Source organism: Sprattus sprattus (genome assembly GCF_963457725.1).
Source record: "Sprattus sprattus genome assembly, chromosome: 13".
Taxonomy (NCBI): Eukaryota; Metazoa; Chordata; class Actinopteri; order Clupeiformes; family Clupeidae; genus Sprattus; species Sprattus sprattus.
Genome location: NC_137911.1, coordinates 19,940,884 through 19,963,334, shown reverse-complemented (window position 1 = coordinate 19,963,334; position 22,451 = coordinate 19,940,884). Strand labels below are relative to the sequence as shown.

Genomic DNA, 22,451 nt, shown 5'->3' with positions numbered 1-22,451 from the left:
AGACATTAGAACTCCCCCTGTTATTCCACCTTGCATCTAAATAAGTACAGAACATTGGCATGGAGACAACGGTTCCATTTCATGTGACAGATCAATGGATCTTCCACCACAGCTGAAGAAACACAGTCAATGATATAATTGTCCTGCTGCAGGGATCCTGGAAGGCAAAGCATTTTGGCAGATGCAGTCTTTGGTTAATTCAGTTGTCAAGATATCGCAAAAGAGTTGCGGATATATTACTATGGCTGTTACTCGCACCATTTCCATCTATATACAGTTTATTGATACCATCTATCTTTCTTTTGCTGTTGCTGTCCAGACGAGTCAAGGCGCTTTGGTCAAGAGGACAGTCACAAAGTTTTTTTTTTTTTCAATGGACATCATGAGTATTTGAAACAACTCAGGATGCAAATGAATCGTTCCACCAGATACTTTGAACCGACACAAAGAAGCACAGTGGGGAAGGCTAACAGACAAACTGACACACAAAACATGCAGCATTATTTTTGGTTGCTTTTTTCTTTCAAACATTTACATAATCAAACTTCTGCGTTCAAACTAATTTCTCAGCACCTCTCTCTACCTCTCTACTATTTAATCTCTCTCTCTTTCACCACCTCCTTCTCTTCCTTCTACAGTCCTGCTCCTGGCCCCAGTGTGGCGTGGGGGTCAGTAGGGCCTCCACACGGACTCGTCCATGCGGCCCGAGGCGGTCATGGCGGTGGGTGAGTTGCTGTGGCTGCCGTCTGCGTCCACGCCGTCGTTCTGGCTGCTCAGGCTGGGGTTGCCCATCAGGCTGCCGCTGCCCCCCGACGCCCCGGTGCAGGAGCTCAGCATGCGGGTGGGCGAGCGCTCACCAGCCCCGGAGCCCGCCACCCCGCCGCCTGCGCCGCCCGCCGCCACCATGGAGAACTGGTAGGAGCCCGAGCCGGTGCCGTAGTACAGGTGGTAGGGCGAGGAGTTGGTCTGGAAGTGGGAGCTCTGGTTCTGGTTGCCTGGGTACGGCGGCGGCAAGTAGGTGTGGTAACGGGACGAGGGCATGCCTGTAACGCTCAGGCCGCCGATGCCCGTGCTGGACGGGTTGGCTGAGTAGGTGAAGGCCCCGGGGTAGTGCACGTGAGGGTCTGGGAAGCGCGGCAGCGGGGACAGGGAGGACGCAAAGGACCTCTGAGGGAACAGGTCGGTGGTGCCTGAGAGAAAACAACCAGAGAGGGGAAAAACAGAACGGCGTCACATTAGCATAATCGCTAACAGTAGTGAACACCAGCTGAAGGGAGAAGCTAAACACAATGGAATTTGTAGGAACGTTGCTGAAATGGAAATTTGAAATAAATTATAATGCAATACATCTTAACACGAAATACATAATACAATACATGAAATATATATATATTTATATATTTATATTACATTTTCAAACAGAAACACCCACACCCTACCCTTTTCATCCAAGTTTGGACTGACAGAGAGAAGAAAACACTCAAGCGACAGCTTTGTTCTTTGTCGAGCTCAAACAATAATACACCAGAAACAAAGACAACATGTCACAAACTTGTATAAGATGGTGGGAGGTGTGGGAATTGTTAAAAATGTTGCAACATTGAAATGCTCACATCAGGCATCAAATCAAAGGAGGCTTACGCAGACAACAGATTTATGGCAAATCTGACTGGAAGAACGTGTAACTTGATAATAGGAAGTCAGGGAAAGCTGTCAAAAAAGTCTATGGGGTCCCACATCAAAAAACCCAAGTGTCCTTATGTGTAGCCAACAGTGACAGTAACTGAAATAGATGACTGTCAACTAATCGTCGCTGTCACCCAGATGTCCTGCCAAACAAGCCTGAGCAACATAGTTTCTCCCCATTGAAGCTGAAAAGCAGGCTTTGTCTGCGCAGACGACTCACAGTAAACATTGATACTGCATTTGGCAGCGTGTGCTCCTTCATAAATCATTTAGGTTCGGTGTGAGTATGTGCATGTGTGTAAGAAGGCAGAAGTGTGTAGGTGTGTGTGTGTGTGTGTAGGTGTGTGTGTGTGTATGAGTGAGGGGAGTGTGAAAAGACATTTGGACTGCCACCATTTATTAGTCTACCTGTCTGGAAAACTGCTCATTAAATCTTGGGACAGATAGCGCTCACGGTGCCTGCGAGATCACTCACATTTGGCATTCCATCGCTTTATATTCACACAGGGAGCGAATGAGGTGAGGCCCGGCTGCCTGAGGGGTTGAGAGAAACATGCCCCAACCTGGAGCCCAAGGATGTTTAACCATCAAGCCAGTAATGAGTTACATTTTACGACTTCTATGGAACTGCTAACGCAAACAACCTGCCTATGCCAATGTGCTGACTAACCACTGTGGGATGCTAAAGACTGTATTTATCATGTGCTGTTAAATATGTAACTAAAGTACTCATCCAGCACAGGGGACAAGGTGAAACTGCTCTCTGCTGACCCCTAGCTGAAGTCTCTGGGAACTGCATGGAGGAAAATGTCTAATGGGATTGTGGTAACAGGATTGTTATATGGAGAAGATGGTTCTCTTTTATTGGCATCATCTCAACGACAATTTGTTGATTATGTGCATTGTCTCAGAAACTCGACAACTGCTCTCATTTTTGGCTCCTCCTCACCCAAGGAGCGCATTTCACTTCATGGACTTGGCTGTTGGCGGGGATTGTGAATTCACCGTCATGTGAGCGATTCTTCAGCCATTGAGTTTCAGCCTCTTATGGCACCTCTCCCTGTCTCACTTACAAACTCTCTCTCTCTCGCTCTCTCTCTCTCTCTCTCTCTCTATCTCTGTCTTGCTCCATCTCTATCTTTCTCTCTCTCTCTCTCTGTCTGGCGAGCCTAGGAATGAGAGTGTGGTGCAGTAACAGGTAATTGAGGTCTGGACATGGTTTGTATTTCATGTCCTGTGCGTCAGTGACCAGACATGGGTCAACATGAGCGCAGGTGTGATGTGTATCTCTGCACCTGTGAGTTTTATGCCGTCACACATGCACACGTGCGCACACACAAACACATACACACACACACACACACACACACACACACACAGAGACACACACACACACACACAGAGACACACACAGAGAAACACACACACACACACACACACACACACACACACACACAGACACACACACACACACACACACACACACACACACACACACACACATACAGAAAAAAAACAAAGATTACACAAACACATACACACACACACACATACTCAAACATAAGCAAATATCGATACAAACACAGACAGTGCAAAATCACACAGACACAGACACAGACACAGACACAGACACACACACACACACACACACACACATACACACACACACACACACACACACACACACACACACACACACACACACACACACACACACACACACACACACACACACACACACACACACACACCTTTACACCTGTCTGTGACATATTTGGTTTGTTTGCCTGCCTTCTCACTCTAGTGGGGCAGGAGAGCAATTGTGCCCACGCGCGCCAAGAGGATGCTGGGAAGACGGAGGGTAGAGAGGGAGAGGGGAAGAAAGAGAGGGCTGTATTTGTGTGAAAGCAAGCGCTCGCATGCCACCGCCCCGAGGGGTGGAGGATGCCGAACTTGCGTGCCACAGCCTTGTTGAAACGTCTGGAGAACTGGGTCCGTTTTCAGGCGCACAGAGAAGAAAAAAAAAGTCAGTTCCTTTGCAATTTCCACGGCTGCTGGTTTCCTTTTTCTCCAGAACATTCTCTACAGTTGAAATCTTTTCTTTCTTTTTTGAAAGTAAAGGGAGGAGTGGGTTGTAGTGAGAGAATGAGAGAGAGTAAGGGGGCCTGCGCTCAGTATTTTTTTTCTTTTTCCAGAGTCTAGCAGGCACAAGAGCGGGGAGCTCGTATCTGATTTCTGATATCTGAGCTTTCAGCTGCTGTTGATTCGGGAAAAGAGGAGTCGGCTCCGCTAATTCCTTGCGGACTCCCGGAAAGCTCCCGCTCGCTCTCCCTGCCCTCCTCCAGCTGAATATGGGCGTACAGCCAGAACAAGGCTGGGGGTTTGGGGGGGGGGGGGGGGGGTCTGGAGGATGCTGGGGGTTCACTTGCTGAGGTGAAATAGCACCTCACACAAGTAAGTAGCACCTCACACAAGTCCCATTCAGCAGACCCGTCTTATGGACAGTGAGTGGACACTCGATGCAGCATCGTGGGAGGTTCAGGACTACACTTACACTGTCGAAAGGACCAAGCCAACAACAGTAACCACGGCTTGGCAGGCTACATCAAAGCATCTGCTAATGCCACAGTCACAAACTGGCAAACACTCGCCGGCTGTCTTAAATCCAACCCTTGTATTTTTTCCTCTAAATGCTCTTCAAGGAACTCTCTCTAACCTCCTTTGTTCCTGTTAGGTGTAGGCCATACACACACACACACACACACACACACACACACACACACACACACACACACACACACATGATCCCCATTAGGCTCAGCTGAAATGTGTTGACTCGACTGCAGCGACGGCAGAGAAGGGACCGACCCCAGAGGGCAAGCTGGCACGACCTACCGTCTAGGATGTTCCATCCCTCTCCCTCTCTCCCTCTCCCTCTTACTCTCCCTCTCACTCTCTCCTCTCACTGACTCTCTCCCTCTTACTCTCGCTCTCTCTCCCTCCCTCTCTCTGTCTCCCTCTCACTCTCTCCCCCTTACTCACTCTCTCTCTCTCTCTCTCTCTCTCTCTCCCTCTTACTCTCTCCCTCTCTCTCTCCCTCTCACTCTCTCTCTCACTCTCTCACTCTCTCCCTCTTACTTATTCTCTCTCTCTCTCTCTCTCTCTCTCTTTCTCTCTGTCTCACTTGGTTTCTTTCTTTCTCAGTGGTATGGTGTGTATATGCAGGTGTATGAGTGTGTGTGTGATTTTAAACATGTAGAGTACCTACATGTGTAAGTGCATTTGCCTGCATCTTCATGCATCCATGTGTTTGTGTGTTCTCACCTACGTGTGTGTTTGCCCCCAGCAAGCCGCTTTGCCCAGAAGACAACTAGTCTACACTGAAGCGTGTAACCCTGATCCGGGAGGAGGTTAGCCTCATTTGCCTACACTAGAAACGGCCTCCAGCACCTAACACTGGGGCGAGGCCTGGGCGTGTGTGTGCCCAGGGGGCTGCCTGGACCACCCATGCAAATGCTGGCTCTCACCTGTGAAGTGTGTTTACATGACCCTGATGCAAACTGGGGCTGGGTTGGAGTGGAGTGTGTGTGTGTGTGGGGGGGGGGGGGTGGCTAGATGGTCCACAGCTGTGGAATGGTGTCTCAGGCAAATTAAGTGGTGTGAGGAGAGGAATTGTAAGAGAATGCCAAACACTCCATAACACTCAACAAAAAGCCGCGATTATACAGGGGCTAGCCGCTAACCTGTGTTTGCGCTTGTACAATTGTATCTGTTTCCTGTGTGGGCATTCATGCTTGCACTTTTAAAAGCGCATCCTCTATGAGTCCCTCCTGTGGTAGTGCTGAATGGCCGGGCCACAGCCAGGCTGGGGTGGATGAAAGAGCAGGAGCGTTGAATGGAAATGACGGCCTCCCACAAGCCGAAAGAATCGGAGACCCAAATGAGCACAAATGATGGCTGCGTGTTTGTGCAAGCGCCCAGGGCTCCGGCCGCCGTGGCTCCATGTCGCATGCAAATCCCCCCACTTCTCCTGGGAGTCGTACGCATGGATATAAAACAACACGCATGAATCAGGATGACACTCTGCAGGTGTGCTCTTGCCCCGACAGCCCTCACTGTGGTGAACACAGTAGGTGCCACAAACAAAACGGTTGAGTGCCTCATAAGACAGCATGACAAAGTAACTAAGTACCCCATACAGAGATGATTCTGGCTGCACTCAATTGGCAACATTCTTTCACTCTCTCCTTTTGTGTGTGTGTGTGTGTGTGTGTGTGTGTGTGTGTGTGTGTGTGTGTGTGTGTGTGTGTGTGTGTGTGTGTGTGTGTGTGTGTGTGTGTGTGTGAGTGTGTGTTTGTGTGTGTGTGTGTGTGTGTGTGTGTGTGTGTGTGTGTGTGTGTGTGTTATTCAAACAGCTCCTTAAGGCCAGGTGACTGTGTAGTAAATATCGTACTTGGTGGTTATGCAATCGAAAGAAAACAAACACCTGATGTGAAGTGAACACTCCACTCCTCTCTCAGGGAAGCCACTGTAGAGTTAGTCACACAGATCTCTCAAGAAAACCAAACCTCATGAACATGTCTATCCACACGGCCATAAATCACTGTGAGGGGGGGGGGGGGGGGTGTGTGTGTGTGTGAAAGAGAGAATTTTTTAATTAATCAGTCACGGTGTGCCACCTAGACTGCCACACGCAAAGGTGTGTGTGATGGTGAGGAAGCAGGAATGGCAGGGCAGGGAGGGTGGCCTTGATTCAACGCTGTTGGCGGGCGGCCAGCCCTTGCGGGGAGTGGGCGGTGGAGCGGTGGCCATATTGCCAGGGGGCGAGCGAGGGATGCCAGCTGGGTGAGGGAGGGGCAGTGGGTGTCTGAGGAATGCGCCAGCAACAGTGCTGCCCGGGGCAACAACCCAATGCCTCAGAAGAGCCGCCCACGCCAAGACTCACACCGCACTGAGCCAGCTACGCCGGGCTGGCGCACACCCTTCTCTCCGTCTCCTTCCCTCGCTCCCCACCTCTCCAGGTCTCCCTACCCACTTTTTTCCTCTGACTCCCTCCAGACCCCATCCTGAGATAACTTCCTTATTTATAGAAACGATCCTATGTATTTTTAAGTACTCTATTATGCTTGATTCATTATCACATTCTGCTAAAGAAGGTTTGGTATCATATTTGTCTGTGTGTTTACGTCATTGTTGGGTCTTTGTGAGTGCGGTGTGGGTGGTGTGCAGCAGATCTCTCACCTGTCCAGCGCAGGTCCTCTTCAACCTTACACGGCTTCATGCCTGAGGGGTCCATCTGCTCTGACCACAGGGCTGTCGGAGAAGAGCACAGACAAAAGAAAACGATTACAGATCAGACCAGCACATCCCTGTCCCTATCTGCATCTTAGCCCACTGCTTCTGCATGGGGACTGACAGCCAGACTCCACTTCAAAGCTATATAGCCTCAGCCATTTGGAATCAAGACACACTAGAGGCTGTAATTCACACATCAATCAGGCAGATCGGACTGACGGTAACATGCTCCTGGGCTTGACCATTCTATTTCAACCTGCTCCATGGGGCAATTCAAGAGCTTTAGATCTCCCATTCTTTCCTCTGATTTGCCTTGCCAGCAGACGTTGTTTGTGACAGGAGTGACGCACTGTCGGCTGGATTGCAACACACACACACACACACACACACACACACACACACACACACACAAACAGAGAGAAGAGAGAATGCGTTTCCACACGCATGGCGGAGTGGGCCTCGGCCTCGGCAGACAGGCCATGTTTGTGCTTCATCATGCCGCCATGGAAGGCTACGCATTCCTGGTGTTATTGGCATCACGTTCCACGCGGAACATACCTGTGCTGCATTCCTGCCAGCACCGTCAGGGGGGAACCTGGTGTTCTCGCGTGTGTGCGCCGTGTTTGAGATTTTCCACTTCTTTGACGCATAGATGAGAATTGTTTGTTGTTGGGAAACAGGGGTCATAAATTTGGATTTTGATAGGTGTGAGTGTGTGTAATACATTCTGTGTGTGGACACACTTATATGTACATGCCTCTCAGTATGTGTTCTGTGTGTGTGTGTGTGTGTGTGTGTGTGTGTGTGTGTGTGTGTGTGTGTGTGTGTGTGTGTGTGTGTGTTTGTGTGTGTGTGTGTGTGTGTGTGTGTGCGTCTGTGGTGTGTGTGTGTGTGAGAGAGGGTGCGCGTCTTTGTGTGTGTGTGTTCCAGATATGAAAGGCTTTCTGGGACTCTGCCTTAAGTGCTTCCAAAAACACCAGAGCCTTCCACGGCGGACGCTTTAGAGGAGCATTGTGTGGAGCTGGAGGCTGCTGACAGCGCTGAGTCAGCACAGGGGGTACACGCAGAGGGAGAGAGAGTGGGAGGGAGAGGGGGAAGATGGAGAGAGAGGGGTACAAAAATGAGAGGTATATACAGAGGGGTAAAGAGAGAGAGGGAGAGAAAGAATTCTGTTCTTTTTTTGTCCCATACATATGGTTTTTGGAAACCGGAGCCTCTCGCTCATGCCAGTACAGCATTCTAGATTTGATCTGATTTGATTTGACAGACAGAGTGAGGCAGGCATGGAGAGAGTGAAAATGGACGATGGAAGAAGCAGAAAGTGAGAGGATGAGGGCAGGGGGCAGAGAGGCCTTACTGGCTTGTGATATGAACAAGAAGCTGAGGAGATATTTTTGGGGCCCTTGGCGTGTGTGTGTGTGTGTGTGTGTGTGTGTGTGTGTGTGTGTGTGTGTGTGTGTGTGTGTGTCTATGGACTGTGTGGGACTCGGCTACACACCCAACGGCCACACCGCAGGGATGTGCCAATTTGACATGCAAATAGTGGCTGTTTGCTCTGGGTCTGCGACGGCTTAGTTGTTACAAGCCAACCATCACGTACCGTCAAACACTGTGGGAATCCAACCCAATACTGCACCCACAGGCACATTCACCTTACACCTTACACACACACACACACACACACACGCATATACACACACAGACACGCACACGCACATGCACACACACACTCGCACACACTCGCACACACTCACAACTCTGCAAACACTGCGCTATGTAAAGATACACAAAACTGAGCACACGCGCACTTATAGGCATCCGTCTACACTAAATCCACACACATCGGGCATGGCTGTAAGCGTCTATGTTCCCTCGATGGCGCTGCTCTGCTTCCTCTAGCAGGCCGGGCAGAGTCGCGCTCTCTTGCGCACCCCTCTCCACAATGGCAAATTCTTACACATAAATGGGCTTATTCACCAGCAGCACACTGCAGCTGCCGCCATTCCTTCAAGAAAATAAACATTTCCTTCAAATATTTTGATTGGCTGGCAGACAACACCAATAGCGGCGCTACAGATTACTCCTGTTATTAAGAATGTCCCTTCTGGGGCGGGGCTTAAAAAGGATATAAAAAAAACTAAACAACAACAACATTGATGTTGTGTACTGCGTTAAGGTGTTTAAATGTTAAGATGCTTGAACGGCGGGGTTAGTGTATGTCAAGTGATGAAGCAAGCGTCACACAGATGAGCGAATTAGGCTAGCTGGGCTGGAGGTGAGGGGGACACAAATAAACAGGCCACGGCCTTGTGAACTACAGCGCCAGGGAGATGAAAGGGCAGCCGAGCCAAGATGGTGGCGGAGCAGGCTGTGTCTGAAAGAGGGGTGCGCAACACGCCTGCCCTAATGAAGCATGTCATTGAGACACTCTGAATGCCGGGCCTTGTGCCGGCTTCCTGTTTCTCCCTGGCCCTGGGCGTCGTCAGAGTGAGAGAGAGAGAGAGACAGAGAGGGAAGGAGAGAGAGAGAGAGAGAATCAGAGAGAGAGAGGGAGTGTTTAGGGGCAGGAAGAAAGGATCACAGCCACCGTTTAGCTTATACGGGACATTTGATATGTCTTATGCACTCCCGCTTAAAACATTAGTAAAAAGAAACATGAAGGTCAAAAACGCCCTCTTCCAGCCCTGCCTCTGGGCCCCCACCTCTGGGCCCCCACCTCTGTACTCCCCCCTCTCCTTTCCTCTCCACTCCACTCCCCTCACCTCCTCCCCTCTTCTTCTCTTTTCTCCTCTCGACTCCTCTCCTCTCTTGATTTCATTGGCTTTGTTTGTCACATCTCCTCTGATTACAGACAGACCTCACTGAACTAACCTCTCTCTGTCATCTCAGTTAACATATACATCGCTGAATCATTATTTAAAAACCTGTATTTATATATTGTTTTCAACAGGATCATTTCAGATGATACTTTTTTCGGAGAATTGCTTGCGTCTTAGATGGATTGTGGTGACTGCGGTGAGCGAGAAGAGGAACTTGCCGAGACCCACAGGAACACTTCCCACATACCACCGTCTTTCGCCCAAAACAACACCACACAAACTACACCCGCGTCAGCATTGCAATCCTGTATCCTGGATGGGTTTCCTTTATCTTTTCTTTTTTCTTCAGCACTCAATCTACAGAAACTCTACTCTATTAAGTGAAAGCAAATACACTCCGAGCGCATCTGTCGAAGAAAGCGTCCGCTCTGTGGTCCGGCTGACGGGAACCCCAAACAAGCTGAGCTCAGGAGAAGACTGTAAGGATTCTGAGTTTGGCTCCATGGGGACGTGTGTCCTGAGGAGGAGTGAAGCGTCATACACTCACCCCCTTGTGAGCCAGGATGGCTGCTCCTATTTGCACAGCGACTTTGTGCCTGAATGTGCTTAATGGGCTCCTTATGACGACTGGAGTGGCTCTGATCGCACTAGTATAAGGAACAAGGGGGTAGACGGTCTTAGCCAAACAACACGGTCCCCTCTTGAGAGGGAGGGAGTTGATGGTTGCCGTGCTCTGACTCATTGCAAGCTTTTTTGATAGACCCAGGAAAAGTGCTGGACACCCTGAAGCCATGGTTGTGGTGATGCACTGTGGGATGTCAGTGGGAAATACCACCAGCTTTGTTTCTTCTCTGGGAGCTAATGCGGTCCATTCTTTCTGGGTTTTGGGTCTACCGAGTTTCCACTGGGGTGTGTGTAGTGGCACAGCACCCCCCCCCCCCCCCCTCCCCCTTCCACCATACACCCACACACAATGACAGTCACCCACTGTTCACAAGATATGATGGAGAAGAGGACTGCTCAGGGTTTTGAGAGTTATTACCCTCCCCCCGGCCCCACCCTACCCCAACACTAACTTGCTCTGCCAGGCAGCCTTTTTGATCATTGGCTGTCATCACTCAGCCTGGAGCCAGGAGCCATCCACAATGCCCACACACACACACACACATACACACACACACACACACACACACACACACACACACACAAACACACACACACATACACTCACACACACACGCCCACACAAATGCACACACACACACACACACACACACACACACTGAGAAGGGGTTTCAGGACACTCATCAAAGCGCTGAGCACTTGACTGGATGGCAAGGCAGGTAATGCCAGCATCTGATATCTTACCTTTTGGCGTAGAAAACACAGGTGTTTGGAACGAGCAGTTTGTAAGATGATACAGCCTTTGAACGCTACAACCTGATTGGGTAGATAATATCGCCTTTGTCTTGGGGTGGTTTTTCATATGGGGGTAGATTAACGGAAGTGAAAACATCTGGATAGGGCTGGCGTTGCTGCAGACGCTGTACACACGCGGCTGGGAAATGAGCTTGGCCTTTTGTCTGCCTTTTACAAAACATAGGTAGGAGGAAGAAAGCTGGAGTCTTCGGGGCTGATCCGACTGAGTCTGTGAAATCGAGTCTCCCCCTTCCTTCCCTCCTGTGCGCTTATAACGAGAGTTCTGGAATGCAGACGTTGTTTTCTGGGACGCTTTTTCTCTTGAGGAAGCGGACGACATTCTATGCATATCACTGCCGAGGCATGAGGAAAAAGAAAAACAAACCTACACCTACACGGGCACACATCTATACACACCTGACGTTTAGAAAAGCCAGAATAACAATTTAACCCCACTTGTCTGAGTGTTGGATTTGCTCGACTTGCACAGACAAAACCACACACAGATACAGGCGCTCCCTCCCTCCCTTCTTGTCTTTCTACCTTTCATTCTGCACATCTCCTGGGCTCATGTGTGTGTGTGGGGGGGGGGGGGCTCTGGAGCCCAATGCAAACGGGTGGGGAGTGAGGAGCGAGGCGCCTGCCAACGCGCAGAGGAGTCCTGTCGCTGCACGCCTGCTAATGAGCTCTTAATTACTCCGTCTGTCTGGCCCACTAACATAGTGTGCAGCACTGGCACGTCATGCTTGTGTGTGTGTGTGTGTGTGTGTGTATGTGTGTGTGTGTGTGTGTGTGTGTTTGTGTTTGTGTGTGTGTGTGTGTGTGTGTGTGTGTGTGTGTGTGTGTGTGTGTGTGTGTGTGTGTGTGTGTGTGTGTGTGTGTGTACTGTGTGTGTAATGTTGAGAAAAGTGTCACTAGCTGCGTGTGTGTGTGTCTATGTGTGTGTACTTCATTATTGTATTTGTTTCTGTGTCTAAGCTGTAAATCACTAGAATGTTTGTGCTGTCTTGTCTGTCTGTCTTTGTGTGTGTGTGTGTATAAATGTGTGATAACGTGTGTTTGTGTTTTTCTTCAAATCTAGGGCAGCGCTCTGTAGACATGTTCGCACATTCCCTGGCGTAGTTTCACATACAACACAAGCATTTGCGGGACGATACACCTTGCTGTTGACAAAAGACCTGTGCGGCGTCACGAGAACATCTCTTGCAACAGAGCTGACTAATTGCAAAGTGTTGAAAGTCTTCTACACTCCTCTACACAGTGCAGGAGACTGGAGGTGTGTTTACATGTAAACAGAGCCTTATGTTTGCTAAATGTGACCTGTGATGAGGAAACTATTTCTGCTTGAGCCGAAATGGCAGCAACCGTGTCAAACAATTGTGCTATTTATAAAGGCAGATGCCTAGCACATTGTGTCACATAGAAATCTGATGAGGAAGAGGGGGGAGAGCAGGGAACTGCTAGCTCTCTTTGTTTTATTAAGTTATTATACTGATGACTGTAGGGCAGGTACTGTCACACTTAAATTACATAAAGGTGTGTGCTTGAGGTAAAAAACATTCTCCTCCCTCCCCCTACACACACTGACTCACTAACTTACACATACACAGTCAGACTGTAATGTACCCAGCGGCAGAAATAGGCCCTGTTAATGTGTTGTGTCTGTGCTGTGTGTGTGTGTGTGTGTGTGTGTGTATGTGTGTGTGGGTGTATGTGTTGTAACAGCGGTTGCCTTTGAGCTGTGACTGTCCTATAAAAGACTAATTCCTCTCCAAATCCCCCTGCAGCTATGGATACTGTGCATAGAGACAGGGGCGCAGCTTCAGCTGAGTCTGAGCCCCGAGCCTGAGCCCACTCAAGAGGCAACATTCAGGACCAGGAAGACGCTGTTCTCACCTCTAAAACTTCAGAGAACGAGATCTAACAGCCGCCATTCCAAAGCTACTGTCTTTCTCTCTTTCACTCACTTTCTGTATCTCTGATACACACACACACACACACACACAATTATGTATTACCCATTACCCCTACCCCACCCATGAGAACCAGTGAGTGGGTGGAAAGACGTGGCGTGTCTTGGTGTGAAATGTGTATTTGTGTGTGCGCGAGAGCGACACAGCAATAGACGGAGAGAGAGAGAGAGAACATGGGTGTGTAGTTGTTGCATCTTGTGCAGACCTCTGCTCACAGTTCAAGGCTCCGGGAGATGAATGTGTTGAGTGCGTATCGACTAGGAAGCTTTTTTCGCGTGAAATTCACTTTCCTGTCTCATGCACAAATCAACACCACCCACCCTTACACTAACTGTAGCAGGCTGCAGTCTTCACCTCATTAAGTGTAATCAACACACACACACAGACACACACACACACACACACACACACACACACACACACACACACACCCTCTTTCTCGCTCTGGTTGAGGTGAGTTTGGCTTTGGCTCTGGCCATGATGTGGGTGCAGATGTGTTGTGTGGTTGAGAGATGCCTGAGGTCGGATGGCAGAGGGACTTGAGCGTTGGCAATGCTGCCCCACCTCTGCCTGACCCTGAACAATACCATCCCATCTACCCAGGGCACATAGGGACAGACATACCCACATATGAGAACCACACACACACACACACACACACAAAGACAGATTGGAAGATACATGTACATGAAAATCAATGCCAGTGCATACACTCACAAGCACAGACATATGTGCAGATGTATGCACATGAAGAAAAAAAGGCCAAACTTGTGTGCGCTCACAAAAGCCATGTACACGCACACACACACACACATACACACAGACACAGACACGCATTCCTCCAGCAATTCACACTCTAGCCCCTCTACCTGCCAGAGCCTGTTACTGAGCTCAATCTTGGCAGCCTTTAGTCTCCCTTTGTTTGTCAGACTCCTCTCTGGGCTGCTTTAAAGGCTTGGTTTTTTGGTTTTAAAGGTTGTTTGAAGTGGCACTAAATCTTTGGATGCACATGGAAGAGAGTCTGTGAATGGTTAGTGTAAGACAATGTATGTCTTATTTCCATGGAAGAAGTTTGCCTACCTGACTGTTTGTTGAACAGATTAAGTAGACACAGGAGTGTTACTTGGTCTTTTAATATCTTTGAGTTTGTGACTTTGGTTCTGTTTGTTCAATCATGGATAGCCTGTGTGTTTATGCGCGTCTATAGCATGTCTATGTATGGCGGGATTAATGTGTCTGCCTGTATATGCATCTATAGCATGTCTGAGTACGGCGTACGACGGAGTACGGTAGGATTAATGCGTCTGTACGTGTATGAATGAGTGTGTGGGTCAGGCCTGAGCTTGAAAGCAATCAGCTGTGTAAGTTCTCATTGGTGGAATGGGTAATATATAGGTATATATGAGTAATATATAGACCAAGCGTTTGTGACAATTTGTGTGTGAGCATGTGTAAATGTGCCTATGTAAAAATGAATGTGTGTGTGTCAGTCTCTTACCTCCGAGCTGGGAGGTGGATGAACCGAAGTGGGTCTGGTGGGGTGGGCGCGGGTTGCCATTGCTTTGGCCCATCCTGATTCTCTGGTAGCGCTCAATCTCACTCATGCGCTCTGTGAAGGGCATCTTCTGAGGGTCCTCCAGTTTCACCCTGTGACCTGCAGGTGGAGAGAAGCTCATGGCTTAGAATCCGGTTGTCATACCATCCTTTCCCTCTTGAGAACTCCGCCACCCCCGTACACTCTCTCTCTCTCTCGTGACACACACACACACACACACACACACAGTGGCAGTGCAAGTATATGTTGTAAGTCTAAAATTGTTTTACATATTACAGAGTAACAACAGAAGCACGAGACTTGAGACAGAATGTGGTAAGATGCGGAAGAAACAGGAACCACGAGGAACGAGCAGAACTATACCACGTTGTGAGAGGCCCTATATGTGTGTCAATGAGTTCTCAGCTCTCAGTTCCCTCTCTCTCAGTGAGTCTGTAGATCCATTTCACTACAGCCCCTACACTTCCAAGCTCCCAAAACAGCCTGAATGACTCAGCATTAGGGCCGGAATCACAAACAGAGAATGGAAAGTACTGCTCCTCAAAAAGACTTGGACTGAGGGCAGACCCAAAATAAGAAGCATGGAACTCCAAAAGTAAAAGGGTGGTTTGTTGCAGAGCATAGCCTTTCACCAAGTCAACTACCCCGTGTTGGAAGTCAACTTCCCCATGTTGGAAGTCAACTACCCATGTTGGAAGTCAACTACCCCATGTTCGACATGACTGAGGTGTTTGCACAGGCTATAGATGGCTGGGTGGTGGACCTGTACATGAAACAATTCCCCCTGTGTATGTGTGAATAGCTGTGTATGTGAGTGGTGTGCGCATAGTTTTTAGTTTTTGTTTGGAAGGGAAGTACGTCAATACAGTAGAAGTGAGAATGATTGTGGTTTTCTATATATGTGTGTATGTGCATGATATCAGTACTCTCCCTTGCTGCTAAAAAAAAATATGTACTGCAAAGTACCAAGAACACACCCTTTTGGCCTGCATTACGAATACACACACACACACACACACACACATACACACACTCAGAATCGCATACAGTCAGACAAGCTGTAGAATTGCAAAGCAGTCTGGTAAGGTCAAGCTGTGGCTGATCGAGGTGCACAATGCTGGAAGTGTTGGTTAAACAATTCATGGCCCAGAAGAACTCAACTGGTTGAGGCCATATAATGACAGTTACTGAGAAACTCCTCCATGTCCTTGAAATATCTGTCTTACTTCTTCTCAAACAATGAGAATGTCTTTCCTTGTAAGTGTCTTCAATCATACTTACTAGTGGTGCAGATAGATCTGGAAGTCCTTCTTTCTTCAACCATTACAATTACTGATGAAGTGGGTCTGCACATGAGGCTACCACAACAGCTTTTTATTCTTCCCTTTATGATAGGAACCTAATGATGATATAATTTCTCTGGGGGAGTAGCTACTAGGGAGGTGGTAGCAAAGGGAATCAGAGAAAGTAAATGTGGAAATTGAAAAGTTCCTGGGCACAGTATATTTTGCCGGACTTAGATGAGGAAACAGCTGAAGAGACTCCTGAATCAGAGCTCACTCTTCATGGTCGGGCTCAGAACCCTGGAAAAGACCATCTAGATCTTATTGGTTTATTCCATCCAAGACTTGTCTTCAATGCTGGCTCATCTAGATCTTATTGGTTTATTCCATCCAAGACTTGTCTTCAATGCTGGCTCCACGTCTGAACACCTCCTCTCAGGGTGTGACTTCCTTCTGGGTCATTTTTTTTTGGCCAAGCAAGAATTCTAGGTCCAGTTCAAGCTTCAGACTTCTACAAAAGTTGGACTTGGACCTTGGATCTAACCTAGTCCTCCTTTCTCATGGGCTAGAATCCATACACATGTACATTCTTATGACATATCAACTGATGCATTTACAAAGGACTCAAGCCTTGAAGATCTTTGGGACCGTGTCATAGATGCAAAGGTAAACCTTTCGTCTGGATCATTTCAGATCAGTGTTCCAAGCTGGAGCTTCCTGGACCTTCTGTAAGCGGAGTCTTCTGGAACACAGAGGGCAGCTTTGTGTTGTCTGTTAGCTGGGCTGAGGCTGAAAGTTTCAAGTATGTCTTAATGCACGATTTCAAACAGTACACACGCAGATCTGGTACAGGACACGTCGCAGAGTCGTCTCAGTTGATGCCACACTAGTTGCTAACAACTTTCAGAATGTCTTCCATCTTCTGTCAGTCAAGAGGACTTGTTCCTGAGAACAATTGAGACACTTTAAATCATGGTATTTATCTCAGCCAATTGTCTCAACTGAGAGGTTTCAAATCATGGTATATATCTCAGCTCATTGTCCCAACTATACGATGCCTCTGTGGATATTCGTCAGGTTGGTGGCTTTCTTTGTCCGTTGGATCATCCCTGTCAGTGAGACGTCCACCCAATCCTCCTTGACCTTCACCTTTGGATTGACTTACCTCTTATCACAGGACCCTGATACATGTCTTCCTCATCCAGGCCCAGAGTAAGTCTTTGCACAACTCCAAAGTTTTTGGGGCCTGAGAGGGAAACAGAGCAATAGAGTGGTATCTAAGAACGTGCGTGGCGCATCTTGGGTGGCCAGAACCAAAACCCACTGTACCAATCATGGCCAATCTGCCACCAGTCGTTTTCAGCAATAACTTTGTCCTCCACTTGAGTTGACTGATTCGGTGAAAGCTGGTGAGCGTTAAGAGAAGCGGTTGCGCTGACTTTAAGCTAAAGCCTGCTTCTTGATTACATAGAGTTCATTGTCTGCATGGCCCCATTGGCTCATTCTGGATCAAAGGAAGTGTTTGCACGGTGCCAAAAGGGAACTACAAGAAGGCCTGAGAGCATGTCACATAATATTTGGGGTATGCTTTCTAAATGGCCCATGTTTCAGAGTAGCATGAGAAAACACAAAACCATGACCAAGAGCTTGCCTTGATCATCAGGCTTGCTGTGGGTGTGGCAACAACTTCCCTCTGCTGATGCCGAATACGCTTAGCTCAAAGCCATCTTAAAGCCCCTTCCCTAGTCCTTTGCAAGGGACAAACTTATGATGTATCATGAAGAAGGAAGCGACTCCTTCTGTCACTCTTCTTTGCGTCTTACTTGAGAGGGAAGTACGTAAATACTAGAAGTCAGGCTGTGTAGGCATCAGAGTGGAGGGTAGTGTGTGTGTGTGTGTGCGTGTGTGTGTGTGTGTGTGTGTGTGTGTGTGTGTGTGTGTGTGTGTGTGTGTGTGTGTGTGTGTGTGTGTGTGTGTGTGTGTGTGTGTGTGTGTGTGTGTGTGTGCGTGTGTGTGTCATGTGTGTGCATGGGTAGCATAAGCGCTGGGGCGCACAAAATGAGCTGCAGAGAAAAAAAGCCCTGGAGCCTTCCTCACCACAAGCATAGACACACACACACACACACACACACACACACACACACACACACACATACACACAGAGACTCACACCAGCCATATCTAGCCTTATACATCTCCATATCATCTTCAAATGCACTCACATGAAACCACACATAAAACATACACACAAACACAGGATGAGAAGGGGGAGGGGGGACTCTCTAATGGAGGTGGGCAACTTTAATGCAAGTATCACAGGGCCAGAAAAAAAGGGGGGAGAGAACATGTGGACATTCTGTGGTTTTGAGCCTGGCATCTCCGCAGAGTGGCCTAATGTGGGGTAATGGCCGGATTTGAATATTTTATCACGATATAAACAGGGGCACCAGACGCTGTGATATGGATTTTGCCCGTTCTGCCTCTCTACTGACCCCTGGGTAATATATCTCTCCCCCTGCCTCTGCTCTGCACCCATGGGCGATGTATCACTCGTTTACTGATCTGGCATGTATCCATTTGTTGGGGGGGGGGGGGGGGGGGGGGTGTTGAAAAGGGGCCTGTTTTGTTCTCTTAATCATCCCCCGTGTCACTTTCTGCATCTATGTTCACACATTCTTAAAAATCTGAGCGTGCACATTCGTTGAAGAACTAGGTCGTTTTTGATAAGCCTTCAGCAACATAATCTTAACATGTGTTCTGCAACAATTCAGATAGGCAAATAAGGTGGCTATGTATGTACACAGATATCCATACACCCAAACACACACACACTGTTTGGGTGCCACTTGAGATGTTAGTGTAGGCCACATCCAGCTGGCCCTCTGTTGGGATGACAGAAAAGAGCCGCCCCACCCCTTTTGGAAAAGAGGGTGAGAGGCTGATGACTGACTGTCTTTTGGCTCATCTGTGGTGATCTGTTATTAATTGGTGGCTTGCCGGGGGGATGACACTGAACACTGAAGCTTTCTACAGTCAATATGTGCAGGTATACTTCAGTGTGTGTGTTCTGTGTGTGTATGTGTGAGTGTGTGTGTGTGTGTGTTTGAGTGTGTGTGTGTGTGAGTGTCATGCGTGTGTTCTGTGTGTGTGTGTGTGTGTGTGTGTATGTGTGTGTGTGTGTGTATGTGTGTGTGTGTGTGTGATTGTGTGTGTGTGTGTGTGTGTTCTGTGTGTGTGTGTGTGTGTTGGGCTATAGGCCAGTGAGCGGCAGGGAGTGGCACACACTTCCTGCAGCTCCAGCAGGAGGGTTTGGCCGTCCATGAGAGAGAATGGCCTGAGCTGCCACCAGGCCTGCTAGTCATTACCACCCCCCGGTAATCAGCACTCGACCCCTCATTTACTTTCCCTCTCTCCACTCTGACCACAATTGTTCTCTTTTGACTTGCTCTGTGTTTCCTTCGTTCAGTTATTCTCTTTTTCTCTCCTACTTCATTTCCTCTTTTTCTTTGATCTCCTCCATTCTCTTTCTCGATCTCTTTTTCTCACTCTCTCACTCTCTTTCACTCTCTTTCTCTCTCTCACTCTCTCATTCTTCCTCATCCTCTCTCCATCTCTCTCTCTCTCTCTCTCTGTCTTGCTTTCTCTCTCTCACTCTCTCTCTCTATATATAAATACATACAGTATATATACCCTTTCCTCTTTCTCACTACCACCATCTGAGATAAGAACAACTCCAATCGCTGCTCAATCTAAAATCGGCAGTGCTGCTGTGGCCCCTCCCAACCGCACCCGTAAGCTTATCAAAGCAGAGCCCCACAGCTTAACATCTCCACCAGCCTCATGGTGCACACTAGGGTCTGAACTGGGTGTCTGTGGCTGCATCAGTCGAGGGCCCCTCGCTTAAAGAGACAGAGTCTCACTGGGGCCCTGCTGTCAAATCATTTGTTTTCCAAAACCTTGCTTGAGGTGTGACCCCTGTGTTGTTGTGGCCACTAAGGGTACACCGCACACAGCAGGGTGGGGAGGTTTTGCAGGGGCCTGTTGTCAGCATGGGCGTGGTGGTGGTAGTGGGAGAAGGGGGTTGTGGTCAGTATAAATATTTCATGTATCAGGGTGCACTTAGGTGGGTGCGTGCTGACTTTTCTAGTAATGATATCATAACCACAAGGCAAATGGAGGCGGCCTGGAGGGAGGAGGCTAGGGGGACCACGGGGTCCGGCACTGCACTCAGCCACGGCCCCAGAGTCGCAGAAAAGAAAGGCATCATTACATTTACTGGCCTTCTGATCTGCAAAGAGTCCTTGTTTCTCAGTATTGATTAAGCACCCCCCCCCCCCCCCCCAAAAAAAAAGAGAGTATAGAGAGAGAAAGATTTGTAACTGCACAGTAAGGACACATTACAGTGCTCTACAACATGCTTTATGTCTCTTACTGTAAAACCTAAGTACTACTACGTCTCTATGTCCACTTGTTGTATCTGTTATTTTTATGTGATCAGGTTAAGTAAGATCATGGGGGATGACATCTCATTTAGCATCCCACACTCTACCAAAACACTAAAACATCACCGGTTGAGCAAATTCAACAGCAAACCGAAAATCCTTTTGTTGCAAGGGCCGAGTGAGCACAGAGCTACCAGCACAATGGCAGTTGCACTTTAGTGAGGGTGGTGTAGGTACACACTGCCATCAGGTGCAGGGACAGGGCACCCCCCCCCCCCCTCTTCTGTCCCCTGTTTGACAGAGAACCTGACTAATCAGCTCCTCCTCAGCTTCCTCTCATACCTCCTCTCTCCCCATCATCTTCATTCCTCCTCATGTTCTCTTTCCTCTTTCTCAACTTCGTCTCCTCCACCTGAAGAGCACGAGAGCTCTGTTTCTCCCCAGACGGAGTGACGTGTGGAACACAGGCTCCCTGTGCTGGCAGGGTGGGAGAGCTCTCCCTCCGGTCAGGAGCGGATCCTGGAGCTCTATCTCGCCAGTGCAAACGGCCCCTACGTGTTCTGGCTCAGGCCAGCGTTCGTGCTCCGGGCATATTTGAAGAGCAAATATTTGTCATGGAATCGCGCAAACGGCCATGATACGGGGACTGATAGCGCACAACCTGATTGATTTCTCTGGCAGGCTTCGTATGAAACTGGCAGGCGCTCAGAGGCTGCTATGCAGGTATGGCCCTTGGTAGAGGCGCCTTTGCCACCACGTTTGGGCACAGATAGCGATGGATAAAAAGGCTACATGGCGGGATTCGGCCCGGCTGGTGGGAGCAGGGGGGAGAGCATGTTGGGGTGTTTACTGTTCTCCATGTGAGTTTGAAGAGGTTGGTCACGACTTTTTGATATCAGTTGTATTGAGGGATCTGTTGGAGGAATTTCGAAACCACTGTGTGCTGTGTCAACCTGCTGTTCAGAGAGTGTGGACACGATTGCGTATGCGTGTCAGTGTTTGCACGAGGGGTTGTTGTAAGATAAAAGGCTTGTGTGCCCATGTAAGCCTGTGCATGTACGAATCTACATACGTGTGTCAAAGTAGAGGCAATGTTTATGTGTGAGGGAGAGAGGGAGTCTTTTTGGTGCCATATAAAAAGACCCTTGTGAAATATTAGCTGTCTCTGAAACCTAGTTCCATGAGTTTGCAGGCATAGTGTGGTTAAGGCAAACAGTTTCAGTGGGTATATGTGCCTGCAAGATGTATGTATGTAATCATGTAGTGTGTGTGTGTGTGTGTGTGTGTGTGTGTGTGTGTGTGTGTGTGTGTGTGTGTGTGTGTGTGTGTGTGTATGTGTGCTAGTGCATGCGTTTTCAGGTGCAGTGGAGGAGGAAGTTTGAGGATGTCAACGTCAGTTGGGGTGCAGCGTTGTGCACCTGTCTTCCTCTTCCTCTCTCAGGCACGTCTCTGGATAGGGGCCTCCTTTCCGCCCTCCCCCTCCCCCCTCCCAACCTCACCCAGCCTGACTTCCCCTCTCAGAGGCACACTGCTCCTAGTCAGAAAGAGCGAGCTAGTGGCGGTGGGGCAGAGGGGCGCTCTCTTGAGAGTAGCTGGTAGAGGATGTGGTTTACCTCTCTGCCTCTCCTTTACTCCATATCTCCATATCTCTTTCAAACACCCCTTCAAGCTGGTTAATGATGGGGTTGATTCAGAACTAAAGAAGAAGTTCGGGAACTGGTAGCCCGATGTGACTTTAAGGAGGTGACTAGGCGTCTTCGAAGGAATGGTGTACCACTATAGAACTAATCCTCAAAACTGCTCTGATGGAATACAGCACAAGGCCATTTCTCATTCACTCTTTTACTCATTCTTTCTTTCTTTCTCATTGTGTCCTATTCCTCTTTCTTTTTCTTCTTTTCTCCTGTCAGAAAAGTGTGTAGGGAGGACACTTACTATGGGCACATGCGCGCGCACGGGTGTGTGTGTGTGTGTGTGTG

At 48.6% G+C, this 22,451-nt stretch overlaps 1 protein-coding gene across 1 annotated transcript in view; it reads right to left on the bottom strand.

Annotated features, from left to right (window-relative positions):
• Positions 1-669: 669 nt before the first annotated feature.
• Positions 670-22,451, bottom strand: part of runx3 (RUNX family transcription factor 3) — a gene marked incomplete at both ends in the record, with an annotated part of 54,860 nt that continues 33,078 nt past the window's right edge. The window contains 3 exons of the mRNA XM_080850350.1: positions 670-1,190; positions 6,928-6,999; positions 14,691-14,846. Coding sequence (XP_080706476.1) covers positions 670-1,190; positions 6,928-6,999; positions 14,691-14,846 — 749 coding nt within the window. The remainder of the gene's footprint in view (positions 1,191-6,927; positions 7,000-14,690; positions 14,847-22,451) is intronic.